Below are 12972 nucleotides of genomic sequence, written 5' to 3' on the forward strand. Positions count from 1 at the left end.
GGAAGAATCCGCGCGTTTCGAGCGTTATCCGTTCTTTCATAATCCGTTGTTGAATTGTGATCGGTAGAAGCTTTTCCGGTTCGCGTCTCACTTTTTTACAGCAGCGGCCCAAAACGATCCCCTAACACATGGTTGTTCTGCTTCCTGATCACGTGACGTATGTAGATGAAAATTGGCTTCAGAGCTGAGATGTTTGTTCTCACGGTGCGGGGGCTCGTCCGACACAGTAAAAAATGCCACTGATGACTTATTTCGACCACATTTTTCCTCCAGGTGGTAAAAAGTTAAACTTTTATTATTTTTTCTCATCAGGAGAAAGCCCCGCCCCCTCTCTTCTCCCTCCTGCTGAGAAGAGCCCTTCTGAGTCTGAAGAAGGTAGGGATGAGGTGCCTGCTGGGAACGCTGCAGCTTCAGAACCAACGTCTTCAGGTTTGGACCTCGTCACTGTCCTTAATGTGTCCGTTTGGTTTAGTCTCCGCCCACGGGCATCAACCCGTCTGCCCAGCCATGTGTGTGCCAGTGCACCTTGTCTCTTTTCAGAATCAGAACATGTTATTAATCCCAAAGGAAATGGTAAAGAAGGGGTTGCTCCAGACAGTCGGATAAAGAAAGGAAGTATTAAAAACAGTCAGAACAACAAGAAATGATCCGATTAAAACAGTTAAAACAGTCCCCAACGCAACAATTACAGTACAGTCCGTAGTCTAAAACCATAACCTCCTCGCATCCTGGAGCGGAGTTGAACATGCGTATTGCAGCAAGCAGAAAGGATTGTTGGTACCGTTCTGTGGAGCTAGCAGTCTCCCGCTAAACGTGCTCCTGCAGTTGGCCAGCTCATCGTGAAGTGGGTGAGAATCATCGTCTACGATGGCCTGATCTTGTGCAAGTCGTCTCTCCTTCACCAGCCTCAGCGAGTCCAGCCCCACTCCAACCCCCACAAACCCCTGCGTGTCCTCCTGCCACTACGGCAAGCCTGAAGGACAGCAGCCGCCTCTCTTCCGGGTTTCTGGATTCAAAGGCATAAAAACATGTTTAGGTTTGTCGTGTTGCTAGCGCACACGCGGTAAGGGAACATGACTCGTGAGCCGTAGTCGTAGGTTTTGACTTGGAGCTGAATCCAACTGAAAAAGCTGCAAACGCCCGGCTTTACTTTAAACTTATGGAGGAAAGAGTGAAGTTTTCAGAAATGTCAAATTCTGATGAATTGATCGAATGTATTTATTGCTGGGGTAAGGCAAAAACATCTAGGGCTGAAAGGAATCATCAAATGATTTGAATGGTTCGATTCATTAAATTCCTCAATTCATTTTTTACTGAGTTGAAGCTTCGTTAAATGTGCGCTCCACAGTCTGAACACATTTTACTGGTGCAGTGTTGTCATCTAGGTGCTGTTGAGGAAAATGGAGAACGTTGTAAACGTTGGAAGAAACGGTCCAAAGTGGGGATCTGAGCGTTCAAACGTAAAACAGTCTCACACTGGATTAAAGACACCCGAGTCTTTAGAAGCGATTTCTAGCCCGACCCTAATCTGGAGACAGCTCTTCATCCGCCTCGTTCTCGGCACCTCCAGCAGAAGCTGGTCAGCTGACCTCAGTGACCGAGACGGGGAGTGAGCAGCTAACAGCTCACAGAGATTCTGTGGGGCAAGGACAGCTTTATAAGCCAATAAGAGCACTTTATACTGAACCCTAAAACCTGTGCAGCGAAGCCAGAAATCGGTGTGATGTGACCCCTCCTCCTCGAACCCGTCAGTAGGCACGCTGCTGCATTTTCACCATTTGAAGACGGTAGAGGTGAGACTGAAGGACACAAGGTACAGTAGTGATGTAATAAACGCATGAATCACTGTCTCAAAATCACAAATGGGGAGCAGATGCTTAGCCTTAGCAATCCCCCTTAAATGGTAAAAACTAGCTTTAGCCTTACGCTAACATATGCTAATCTGGAGTGGTGCTCACAGACTGAATCTAGGATTCAGCTTCACTAAAGTGCGTCACATCCTGAACAGGTTAGCCTTGAATAAACCTGTCTGGGTCCTTCATGATGTCCTCACGGCCCGTCTAACTGGACTCTGGTCCTCCTCAGCATGAAAACACTTTCAGAAAACTGGTTGTGTTCTCATCTATTTCTTCCTGTTTTACGCTTGAACTCAGTTTTTGCTTTCTACACTTTAGAAGGTCTGTGTGTGGAGGCAGTGGTCGCCTCAGTTAGAAGCTAGAAGCAAGCACTTGTATGAATAATTTCACATGATATGATCTCTCATGGGTGAGTGAATCATTAGTGGGTACATCTTCAGCTGGTGGGAAGAAGGATCTCTCATCCTGGTCCAAATCAATAACTGTCCCTCTCCCCTGCAGCCTGTGGTTTAGGAGTGGACACACCACAAGCTGCAGTTCAGGCATTATCGCTCGTTTTACGGCCACTTAGCGTGTGTCGGGGCTGTCGTCACCTCGGATAATGGAAAAGTTCTCTGATGGATTTCATAGTTTGTGGGCCTGCAGTAACAACCAGCCCACACAGGAAAAGCATCAAAAACATCCACGGTGTTTGTTCTCAGTTACATTCAGGTGTTTCACTGATACATTTACCCAGTCAGGGTGCTTGTTTCACAGTAGAAGCTGTAGAGTTGTCATGAATGTAAACTAGATCTATGAAACCTAAAATAGTTTTTAGAAGCAGGCTGTAAACGTTTATTCTGCTGTGAAGTTTTAACATGGGAGTCAATGAGGATGGGCTCCTTTCTGGAGCTATCCCCTAGGTCAGGGGTCGGCAACCTTTTCCCATCAAAGTGCCATTACTACCCGTTTCCCACAGTAAAGAAAACACTGGGAGCCACAGCAGCCGCGGCGTTGTGGGTGGGGGGCCCACCCGCCCGGCCTGGGCCCACCCACTTGTACTCAGGCCCACCGTAAAACAGCCGAGAGCTGCTTTAACCAATCACATCAGGTGATAGAAGCCAATACTGTTCGCTCATGTACATAAAGTCATCTTTCCACAGAAGATAATTAATAAAAATATTTATATAAAATATCCAGAAGTTGTAGCCCGTCTGTGCCTACAGTATTTAGATATTTTTCACCCTGTTAGTGGTTTTAAAACGAGTTGAGCAGGTTTAGCTTTTTGATGCGTCACACGTCTCCTTTTAAAACTGGTTTAAACTGTTCAGAATAATAAATCCAGGCTCTGTCTCATTGGATTGTTGTAATTAAACTTTGTACTGAACAAAACTTTATGTTGAAAAGGATCCGTCCAGTTAGTTTTTTCTCTTCGTTTACAGTGATGGAAATAACAGCACAGTGTGCAGGACTCTGGTGTTGGTCAAGTTGAATGTTTCTCTTTGCAACAATCTTCACAAGAAGGCAAAACAGTTGTAGTTTTATATCGTCCACCAGGCCCTTACTCTGAGTTTTTGGATCAGATCTCTGATTTTTTATCAGATTTGGTGCTAAATACTGATAAGGTCATTGTAGTGGGGGATTTTAACATTCATGTGGACATTGAAAATGATAGCCTCAATGTAGCCTTTAGTAATATCTTAGACTCCAAGGGCGTCAGTTTGTTTTCAGGATTGCTGGGGACAATAACCATACATTTGAGTGGGGTTTAAAAATTGCTGGGGACAATAACCACACATTTGAGTGGGGTTTAAAAATTGCTGGGGACAATAAAGTAGGCTAGCACAGGGGTCGGCACCCCGTGGCTCTGGAGCTGCATGCGGTTCTTCCATCCGTCTGATGCGGCTCTCTGTGCTTGTAAAATAATGAATGGATATTTAAATAAAATGCTTTATATTTTACTGCATTAATTTTACATCTGTATGCCAATTCTAAATGTAAAGATTGTCTGCGTAAACCTGAACAGGTCCAACCCGGTCTACTGTGAGACCGTGTTGGGTCACGCTTGTATGTAATCATAGGCGCTTTCTGAGCTGACGAGGATGTGAGATTCTGGGATTCTCCTCAGACGGCTCCTGGATGTGTCGCCACATTGGAGACAGGAACAAGCACTATTCAGCCAAAGTTTCATCATCAGGGAACATTTTCTAAGTGACAAGTCTCTCTGAGAGACCGGGTTTGGAAAACACTTGTTTCAGTGGGAGGAACCTTCCCGCATGCGCTCTGGGTGGCTCTGGGGTTAATCAAGTTTAGTTGTTTCTCTTTGCAACAATCTTCACAGGAAGGCAAAACAGTTAAACGGCAGGTTACATATATTTCCATTTGACTGTTTATTTTGACAGATGAACTCGAGGATGTTGCTTGGTTTGAAAGAATAACCCCGACGCACACTGATGCGCATGGATGAGCTGACATTTTAATCGTTAACGCAGATAATTTTTCTGTTTTAAATGGGAAAGCTACCTGAAAGAACAGAGAAACCTCTTCAAGAAAGTATGGATGTTCAGTTGTTACTCCGATTATCGAGATAACTGCACACAAATCAGAATTTGTGTCTAAAATGTGTGAAAATGTAAAAGGAACATAATAGGTGGACTTTGTTGTTGTCTTTAGGTTTGTGGGGTAGGGAGCCACTCTGATTGCTGTTACACTCCTCCTAACTCGTTTGTGATCCAGATGAGCCGTGTGTGTGCGTGTGTGCGTGCGTGTGCGTGTGCGTGCGTGTGTGTGTGTGTGTGTGTGTGTGTGTGTGTGTGTGTGTGTGTGTGTGTGTGTGTGTGTGTGTGTGTGTGTGTGTGTGTGTGTGTGTGTGTGTGTGTGTGTGTGTGTGTGTCAGGGCGGAGATCAGGAAACCAGGGAAATTAGAGGCACAATTAAGCTTTCAGAGGCTTTTTCAGAGGAAATGAGCTGCAGCCTGCTGGACAGATGATGCTGCAGATAGCATGGAGATGTTCAGAAGTGGGATTAGATTAAATCTTGTGATGTTCCTGAGGCTGCATGCTGGAGAATCTGGTGAAAGGAGCAGGGATGACACAGTCAAACAGAAGAAAACCCTTCACATTAAAATGTGGTGAAGTGAGTGAGGGCACATGGTCTTCGTTTTTATAGATGAGCAAAATTCATCTTTTTTTAAGCAGAGATGAAGTCAGGGTTGTTGGAGGACAAGGACCTAGATGGTCTAGGTCAGAGGTCTCCAACCTTTTGGAGACTGTGAGCTACTTTTACACAGTGAAAGTTCAGAAGAGCCACTGCCATACTTACATCATAAATCATAAAATACATACATCTCAAAACAAATAAAGCTGAAGATATTTGAAATAAAATACAAGCTAAAAGTGATGAAAACACAAAATTCTAAATAGTTTGAACAGAAGATAAAATGTAAAACCAGAAACATGCATTCCTGATTCATTTAATCACTTAATGTTTTTCATTTTCTCATAAAGATCAGTTTTGCTTCACTAGTGAATAACTGCAGGTAAAAAGATGCTTTGCTGTGTTTTTTGTTTACAATATAAAATAAGGTCGGAGGCGTGTCCTTTCTCTGCCTCTGGACCAGCTGATCGGCGAATCTCTCAGAGGGAGAGGTCGCACGATCGTGTTTTTTCACTAAATGGGACAATCCGCTGAAACTGTTGAGGTAAATTTGTTGAAATAAAATCACAGGAGATGTCCAGAAGGTTTGGAAGCCCGTGTTCACCGCGTGTTAATAACTGAACAGCATTTCGTTTTCGTTACTGCAGATTAGGCTGCTCAATAATCACATTTTAATCACAAGTACGATCTGAGTTTTGAACGATTGTAAAAATAAAATGAGCTGATTATTTGCTCCTCCCTCATGGTGTACTCGGAGTTGCAAATTGAGTGCACCTCCCAACAGCGTTGCCAACTTTAGTGACTTTGCTGCTATTTCTAACAACTTTTCAGATCTCCTCCTTTGATTTCTTTTTCTGAAAGTACCTGGTGAACAACCTAGAAATAGTTCTGGTAACTCTTAGCTGCTTTCTGGGAAACTGTCGTCAATATTTCCTACAGGTTAGCGAAACCATAGACATGAATACGTAGACGCCCCACTGGGCGCTGGAGAGCATAACAGTGTTGCCGCCATATTGGGTGGGTCTCCTCACTCTCCAAAGTCCATGCAAAGTGAGCAATATGCCCCTTTCTGTGCAGCCTACGGTACAAAAACCAGCGTACTATTGAAAACAGATCACATGTGATTACTAGTGACTTTTCTAGCCTACCAGATATCATTTTATATTAAAATTTATTTTGTATAATTATATTTTAATTATCATGCCCCACCTTGTGTCTGATTTTGTGAAAAAACTTGATAAAAGGTTTTTTTTTAGTTGGGTAAGCACCTTCCTCAGTAGAAATGAATGCACTGGGGAAAATGGACACCCATCTAAAATGGTGGCCACTACAGCAGCTCCAGTAGACAGCACCAGTCCACGGGGCATCTACATGTGTGTCTGGACATTAGGGAATGATGTCGTGATGTTTCGGTCAGGAACGAAGCGGCTCTCAGAGCCAGCCTTGTGAGACATTCTGTTCCTCTGTGTCGGGATGGGCACTTTAGTCAGAGAGCGTATGTCTTCACCTATTTGTGATTGAAATTTTTGGTAAAATGACTTGATGTAATAATGTGATCTAGATTTTTAATCTAAATGTACATGTGAATTTGGAAATGTTTGCATTTACCAAAGTCATCAGGGGAACAGAATCCGAAGTGAGTGACACACACTGTCCACGTAGGCTCCTGAGCCTCCAAAAGAGGGCAAAATGTGCACTACACACACACACACACACACACACACACACACACACACACACACACGCACGCGCGCATGCACACATCTACACAACATAAATACAAAGTAGTGTAAATATTCTAGTTAATAAGAGATAAACTTCGTTGCTTTTATCCTAGTGAATCTGTAATTAACTCAGCAGGTAAACTAGTAGTTAGGGATGAGCGAGTACACCACTATCTGTATCTGTATCTGTACTCGAAATGGGCGTGGCACAACCAAGAAGTGGGTGTGGTTTACAGCAATATACTATTTTTAAGTCTGAAATTGATATGGATTGATCAGAAGTTGCTATGTGTATTGTTTATTTGAAAACTGTTTACAGAGCAGCCTCAGAACTGAGATTAAATGTTTTTGATCACAATAGTAAAGAAACTATTACAGAACAAGTGTTTCAATAAAATCAGAACATTAATATTTAAGTGCATGGATTAATACATCTGAACTCATGCAGTAGGAACTAGGAAATATGAAATACTAGAACCAGACACAACTTTATATATATTTTTTTATTTTAATTTGATTAAACTGATTTTTTCTTAACGTTCTTGGCATTTTGCCACACATAAAGTTAAACAAAACAATGTTGATTAAGGTGTGTGTGTGTGTGTGTGTGTGTGTGTGTGTGTGTGTGTGTGTGTGTGTGTGTGTGTGTGTGTGTGTGTGTGTGTGTGTGTGTGTGTGTGTGTGTGTGTGTGTGTGTGTGTGTGTGTGTGTGTGAGAGAGTGGAGCGGAGGTAGAGACACAGCACGTCAGCTCTGTCTTGTCAAATGCACCATGTCAGTTACGAAAAAAGTAACTAAATATTCAACCAAAAGAAAGGCGAGCTGAAGAAAACCCAGGGAAAACTGAAGAAATGTGAGCAACAGTGAAGCAAACACAGCGAGATCCGTTACTGTCTGTGTGTGTGTGTGTGTGTGCTTGGATGAGCCGGACGGACTGCGCTCCCGGCCGGCTGCAGTTTTGTGTGTAGGGAGGGGCGGGCGCTCTATGTGACTGGCCAATCACAGAGCGTGAAGACAGTCAGTTACCCAATGAGGATTTTCCTTCAGCACAATTACAGATATTTATGAGGTTTACTCGTTTCATGCTCGTATTCGTCAAAAATGCTTTATCTGTACCGGATACTCGTCTGAAACGAGTATCCGGCTCATCCCTACTAGTAGTAGCACATTCACACAATGTGTTAACAGCTGAAATAGCAGGAAATAATACAGTTAAAGAGCAGATAGTAGAAGAAAGCAGTAGAGTGTGGAAAGTGGTCAGTGTATCCTCCAGCAGTCTAAGCCTATAGCAGCATAACTACAGAGATAACTCTGGATAATCTATCCTATTTAGATGGAGGCATGTTGGAGGCAGGGCAAGGGAGAGCCGTCTTTACCGACTGTACACTCCACCTCCCTCTACTCCCCCACTTGTCCAGATCTAGGCTAACATCAGATTTTAACCATAGGCCCTATCAAATAAAAATGTTTTAAGCCTAGTCTTAAAAGTAGACAAAGTGTCTGCCTCACGGACTAAAGCTGGGAGCTGGTTCCACAGGAGAGGAGCCTGATAACTAAAAGATCTGCCTCCCATCCTAATTTTAGATATTCTGGGAACCACCAGTAGACCTGCAGTCTGAGAGCGAAGTGCTCGGTTAGGAACGTATGGAACAATCAGATCACTGATGTATGATGGAGCTTGATTATTAAGAGCTTTATATGTGAGAAGAAGGATCTTAAAATCTATTCTGAATTTAACAGGTAGCCAATGTAGGGAAGCTAAGACAGCTGCACCCGCTCCAGCTGCAGTCGCTCCAGCTGCAGCTGCAGCCGCTCCAGCTGCAGCCACTCCAGCTGCAGTCGCTCCAGCTGCAGCTGCAGCCGCTCCAGCTGCAGCCACTCCAGCTGCAGCCGCTCCAGCTGCAGTCGCTCCAGCTGCAGTCGCTCCAGCTGCAGCTGCAGTCGCTGCGTCCATAGTTGAGAGAAACGGGGATCCGTGCTGGGGTGACCCCCACATGAATCTGCGTATTTCCTGAATTAAATTTGATTTCCACAAAAAGACAATTCTCGACTAGAAATGACAGAAAACAAAGGCCCCTCATTAAGTAGGCCGTCATGTTTGGGTCAGGCGGGAAGGTTCGCCGGCGAGCAACCTCCATGGGAGTCTGGAGCTACTGGTAGCTTGTGAGCGACGTGTTGGAGGCCCCTGGTCTAGATGATGGCTGCAGGTGAACAGGAAGTGATGCGTACCGTGTTCTCTGGATGAAAAGTTATTTGAACAATAATTATTTGTGTCATCAGGTTGAAGCTGATGGGAGCATAGAGACGATGAAGAGCACCACCACCATCATCATCATCATCACCTTCATGGACCAACCGTTCTCACAGCTGGCTTAAGACTTTGGATCGCAGGTTCTGATCCACCTTTTCACCCGGTTCTGTTCACACCTGAAGCCTCACAGATCATCAGAATGTTTTTGGGTGTGATGATGAAGACTCCTAAACCCAGCTGCTGTCTGAGCTCAGAGCTCCAGAGCCGCTTTAGCCTGTGGAACGGGCTTGGGCTTTAGCCCTAACCCCCGCTGCAGCAGGAAGGAGAGCGGGTCTGAGTCTTTCATTTAGCTTTCACAGGCAAACCATGCACCGCGTTCATATCTGACATCATCTTCTTGAGCCAGTAGGAGCTAAATGAGCCTTTACAGGTGAATGAAAAGTCCCGCCCCTGTGAGCAGGTTACCACGCTTGCAGCTTCAGCCTGTTTTAATCCTGCATCAGACAGATGTTCCAGCTGTTTCCTCCGTTTCTGCTCTTATTCTGTTAGTGACCACATAAAAACCTCAGCAATCCTTTTCTCAGCTCGTCAGAATCTCGTTGGTGGTTTAGTTCGGGACGCGCGCGGCGTACCTGTGAACGGATCTGCTGCTCGTGCCGTCGTCGGCGTGTGAAACGTGAAGCGGCGGCCCCGCCCACGTTGACCCGACCCGTTGGAGTGGTGTGTAAAACCCCAGCTGGACCGACTCACCTGCTCCGTGTCTCACATCACTTTAAACTTCATCATGTGAGCAGAACCACCCGTTCACCGTGTGATGTCATGATGACAAGCTCTGATGCAAAGAAGCCACTTTTCTTCTCGGCTGCCGGCCAAGTGGAGGTTTTAGAAACGTTGAGTTTATTTTGGAACAAGACCTCATCTCAGCAGACGTCATCTTCCTGTGGACCAAACCACAAACGCTTTCATGTCCCAGTTTGAAGTCCTCTGAGGAGTGGAAGTGGTGAAGCTTCAACAGTACAGATGTATTAACTGGAGAGCATCATTACTAATTTACTACAAATGATAATAATGAGAATCAAGCATCGTTTCTGCGTTGCTGTCTGAGACAAACATCGGGCTCGTCGACACAGAAACCAAATAAAGCACCACTTTTATTCTCATTCAGAGGAAATGAGAGGATTCCCTCCGACTCACGGCTTTCTGTCACATCAGTGGCAGAATAAGACGTTTGAGTCCTTTACGTGAATTTAATAAACCGTAGTTTGGTGCACACAGGAAGCCCAAGCCCCGCCCATCTACTTCCGCATCACGGGTTCCTGGAAGAAGGAAAAAATGAACGGGGTCTACTCCGCTTGCTACGTGCCATTGATTTCACACATGATGTCCGTGAATTTCAAAGAAGCTTTTGGTACCAAGAACGTGTTATTTTCAAACGGGGGATGATATTTTAGGTTTTGTGTGAAAGTAAGTCCAGGACTACAAATGCGCTTCACCGTCATCGACCCAGACACGGAGAAAAACAGGGAAACGGGCTGCAAGTTCAGCACACTTCCAATCCTTCCTTCAGGAGGAAAACCACCATGAATCTGGTCATGTGGTGAGAGGCAGCTACGCTGGGGGAGGAGACTAAGTGGTGATGTCACATAAGCGATGTACCGATTTCTGGTGTGTAGTCGAGCTTTAACAAGCTGATAAATCTCAAGTACATGACTGGCGTGGTCGAAACACAATCATTAGTTTTCATTTACCGTAATTTCCGGCCTACACGCCGCTATGTGTGCTTTGAAGCCTGCGGCCAGTATCACGGTGCGGCTCAGGTGTAGATTTTTGTTGGCCAACAACCACTAGAGGCACTCTCCAGCAGTAAAGTGAGACACGCACGGCAAAACGTAATGCGTGGAAGAAGACGCTCTTTGATTTAAGCGGCACGCTTACACATCGGACACACCCTCGTCATGGAAAACACGCGGAGGAATGCACGTGCTGCAGCTTTCCAGTTAAAAGCGATCGATCCGGCCATCAAACAAGGAAGCAGAGCCACTGCACGGGAGCTTGGCATGAAAGAATCCATGGTGCGACGTTGGAGGCGGCAGCAGGAAGAACGCAGTCGGTGTAAAAAAACCACAGAAGCTTTCAGAGGAAATAAAAGCAGATGGCCGAGGGGTTTCCACGGTGCAGATCATCACTAGCCAGGGCTTACTAATGCTGTCAGCGCTGTTCTGTTCTTCTAAACATGCAGATTACCGGTAATAACGTGTCAGTGCTGTTTTTATTTTATAACATCCAGAAATATGAATGCTATCAGTGCTGGTTTCTTTTCTACACTTGCAGACACGTTCACCCGTGTTTAAAATTCGTTTTGTTGAATTAAAACAACGAAAAACCTCCGTGTAGCATCTTTCTGTCTAACTATCTGATGTCATGGCCGTACATGCGCTGTGCGCCGGAGACCTGCATGTGGCCGCTGCGCCGCGGCTTGTGTTTGAGTGCGGCGTGTGTGTGTAGAAAACCTTTTTTTTTTTTGTTGGTGCGGCTTTTATTGAGGTGCGCTCTATAGTCCGGAGATTACGGTAACTGGAGTACAACATGTGGTCCGGGTCTAAGGCAGAGCGGGTTAGAAACCCCGATCAGCGACCTGGAGCCGACGGGAAAGGACAGACTTAGACTCCCTATAAACATTTTAGATTTCATCCCAAACAGCCTCAGATCTAAAACACGTGTTTTAAACTTGTTCAGGATCCAGCAGGTCATCCATGCTGGACGTGGGCGGGGTCTGCACACACTCACTCAGCAAAATGTCCAGTTAGATCTAAATAATCCTCTAAATCCCAGAAACATGTACAGTCCACATTCTTGCTGTAAACATGCACTCGGCCTGGGTTCGACTTTCCAAACACATTCTTCATTTTTCTGAGAATCATGAACAGAATTCTGAATAAATACGATGGTTTTTACTGCAGCCACGGCTAAAACAGCGACAGCAGCAGGTAAATCACACCTGCTGTGGCTACGGGTCGCAGCTTTGAGCATGAACTGGTTCACTAACAGTAACGTATAAAAATATCTGCCGCAGTATTTGTAACACAATGAATGAGGTCCGTGTGGAAGAGTCCCACGATGCCAAAAAACAGAAAATATTTATTTACTAAACAAAAATAACTCTTAATCCATAAATGAGTTCTCATTGTGTCACCGTTAAACCACTTCTGTCTGGTTTTCAGTGGTTTTATTGGTCTGTTTGAGGGTTGGTGGGCGGGGCCTGCTCAGGCCTCTGCAGCCGACCAATCAGAAGGAGCTGGGTTTTCTGGGGTGGGGCTTTTTACATTTATTTTTAACAGGAACTATTTGGTCATGTTGGACTTGATTTGTGGTGATTGTGAGTGTTCTGACTGTATTCGGTTTACAGACATTTCTATACGTTCATTGCTCTGGGATCTAGAGGTTAGCCCTTTGGGGCGTTAGCATGTATGAAATAATGAGGTGGGAGCGTTTTAATGTTGTCCAAGCCATCAAATGTATTAATGTGTTCCTAATGACATGTTAATTTAGCCAATAAATGTGTTGTTTTCCACCAGGCTCCTGCTTCTTTGTTTTTATGAAAGACAAAACCAACACATTGAGTCTAAATCCCGGGAAAGTTAAACGGGCCTTCTGAGTGAAGGTCAGCTGGAACTCTGGATGCTCGCGCAGCGTGTTTACAAGAGCATCAGAAAACCAGACTATTGCCCTAAATAGACTTAATGCATGTAAAACATCAACATATATACTGGAAACTAATGTCCATAGGCTCCAAGTATGTTTTTGTTTCCAAATGGGAGGTTCCCAACACCACCATCTTGACCATGTCACACCTCTCGTCACGCCCGGACAATCCAAAAATGGGAAAAGAGGTGGGGCTGTTACGGTTGGAACAAGAACCAATGTAGCTACTAGCTAACTTGGCTAACCCAAGAAGCTAAGAAGGGGGACCGGGTGGCCGACCCGCACAGCCGACTGGCTTCTGTACG

The 12972-nt window shown here is 44.9% G+C and overlaps 1 protein-coding gene across 5 annotated transcripts in view; it reads left to right on the forward strand.

The window, feature by feature from the left end:
• Window positions 1-9198, forward strand: part of ccdc9 (coiled-coil domain containing 9) — a 30258-nt gene extending 21060 nt beyond the window's left edge. For all 5 annotated transcript variants that reach the window (XM_054742268.2, XM_054742266.2, XM_054742269.2 and 2 more), the window contains 2 exons: window positions 313-429; window positions 8995-9198. In XM_054742268.2, the coding sequence (XP_054598243.1) occupies window positions 313-429; window positions 8995-8999 (122 nt within the window). In that variant the 3' untranslated portion in view covers window positions 9000-9198. The remainder of the gene's footprint in view (window positions 1-312; window positions 430-8994) is intronic.
• The last annotated feature ends 3774 nt before the right edge of the window (window positions 9199-12972 follow it).

Source organism: Nothobranchius furzeri, chromosome 13, assembly GCF_043380555.1.
Source record: "Nothobranchius furzeri strain GRZ-AD chromosome 13, NfurGRZ-RIMD1, whole genome shotgun sequence".
NCBI lineage: Eukaryota > Metazoa > Chordata > Actinopteri > Cyprinodontiformes > Nothobranchiidae > Nothobranchius > Nothobranchius furzeri.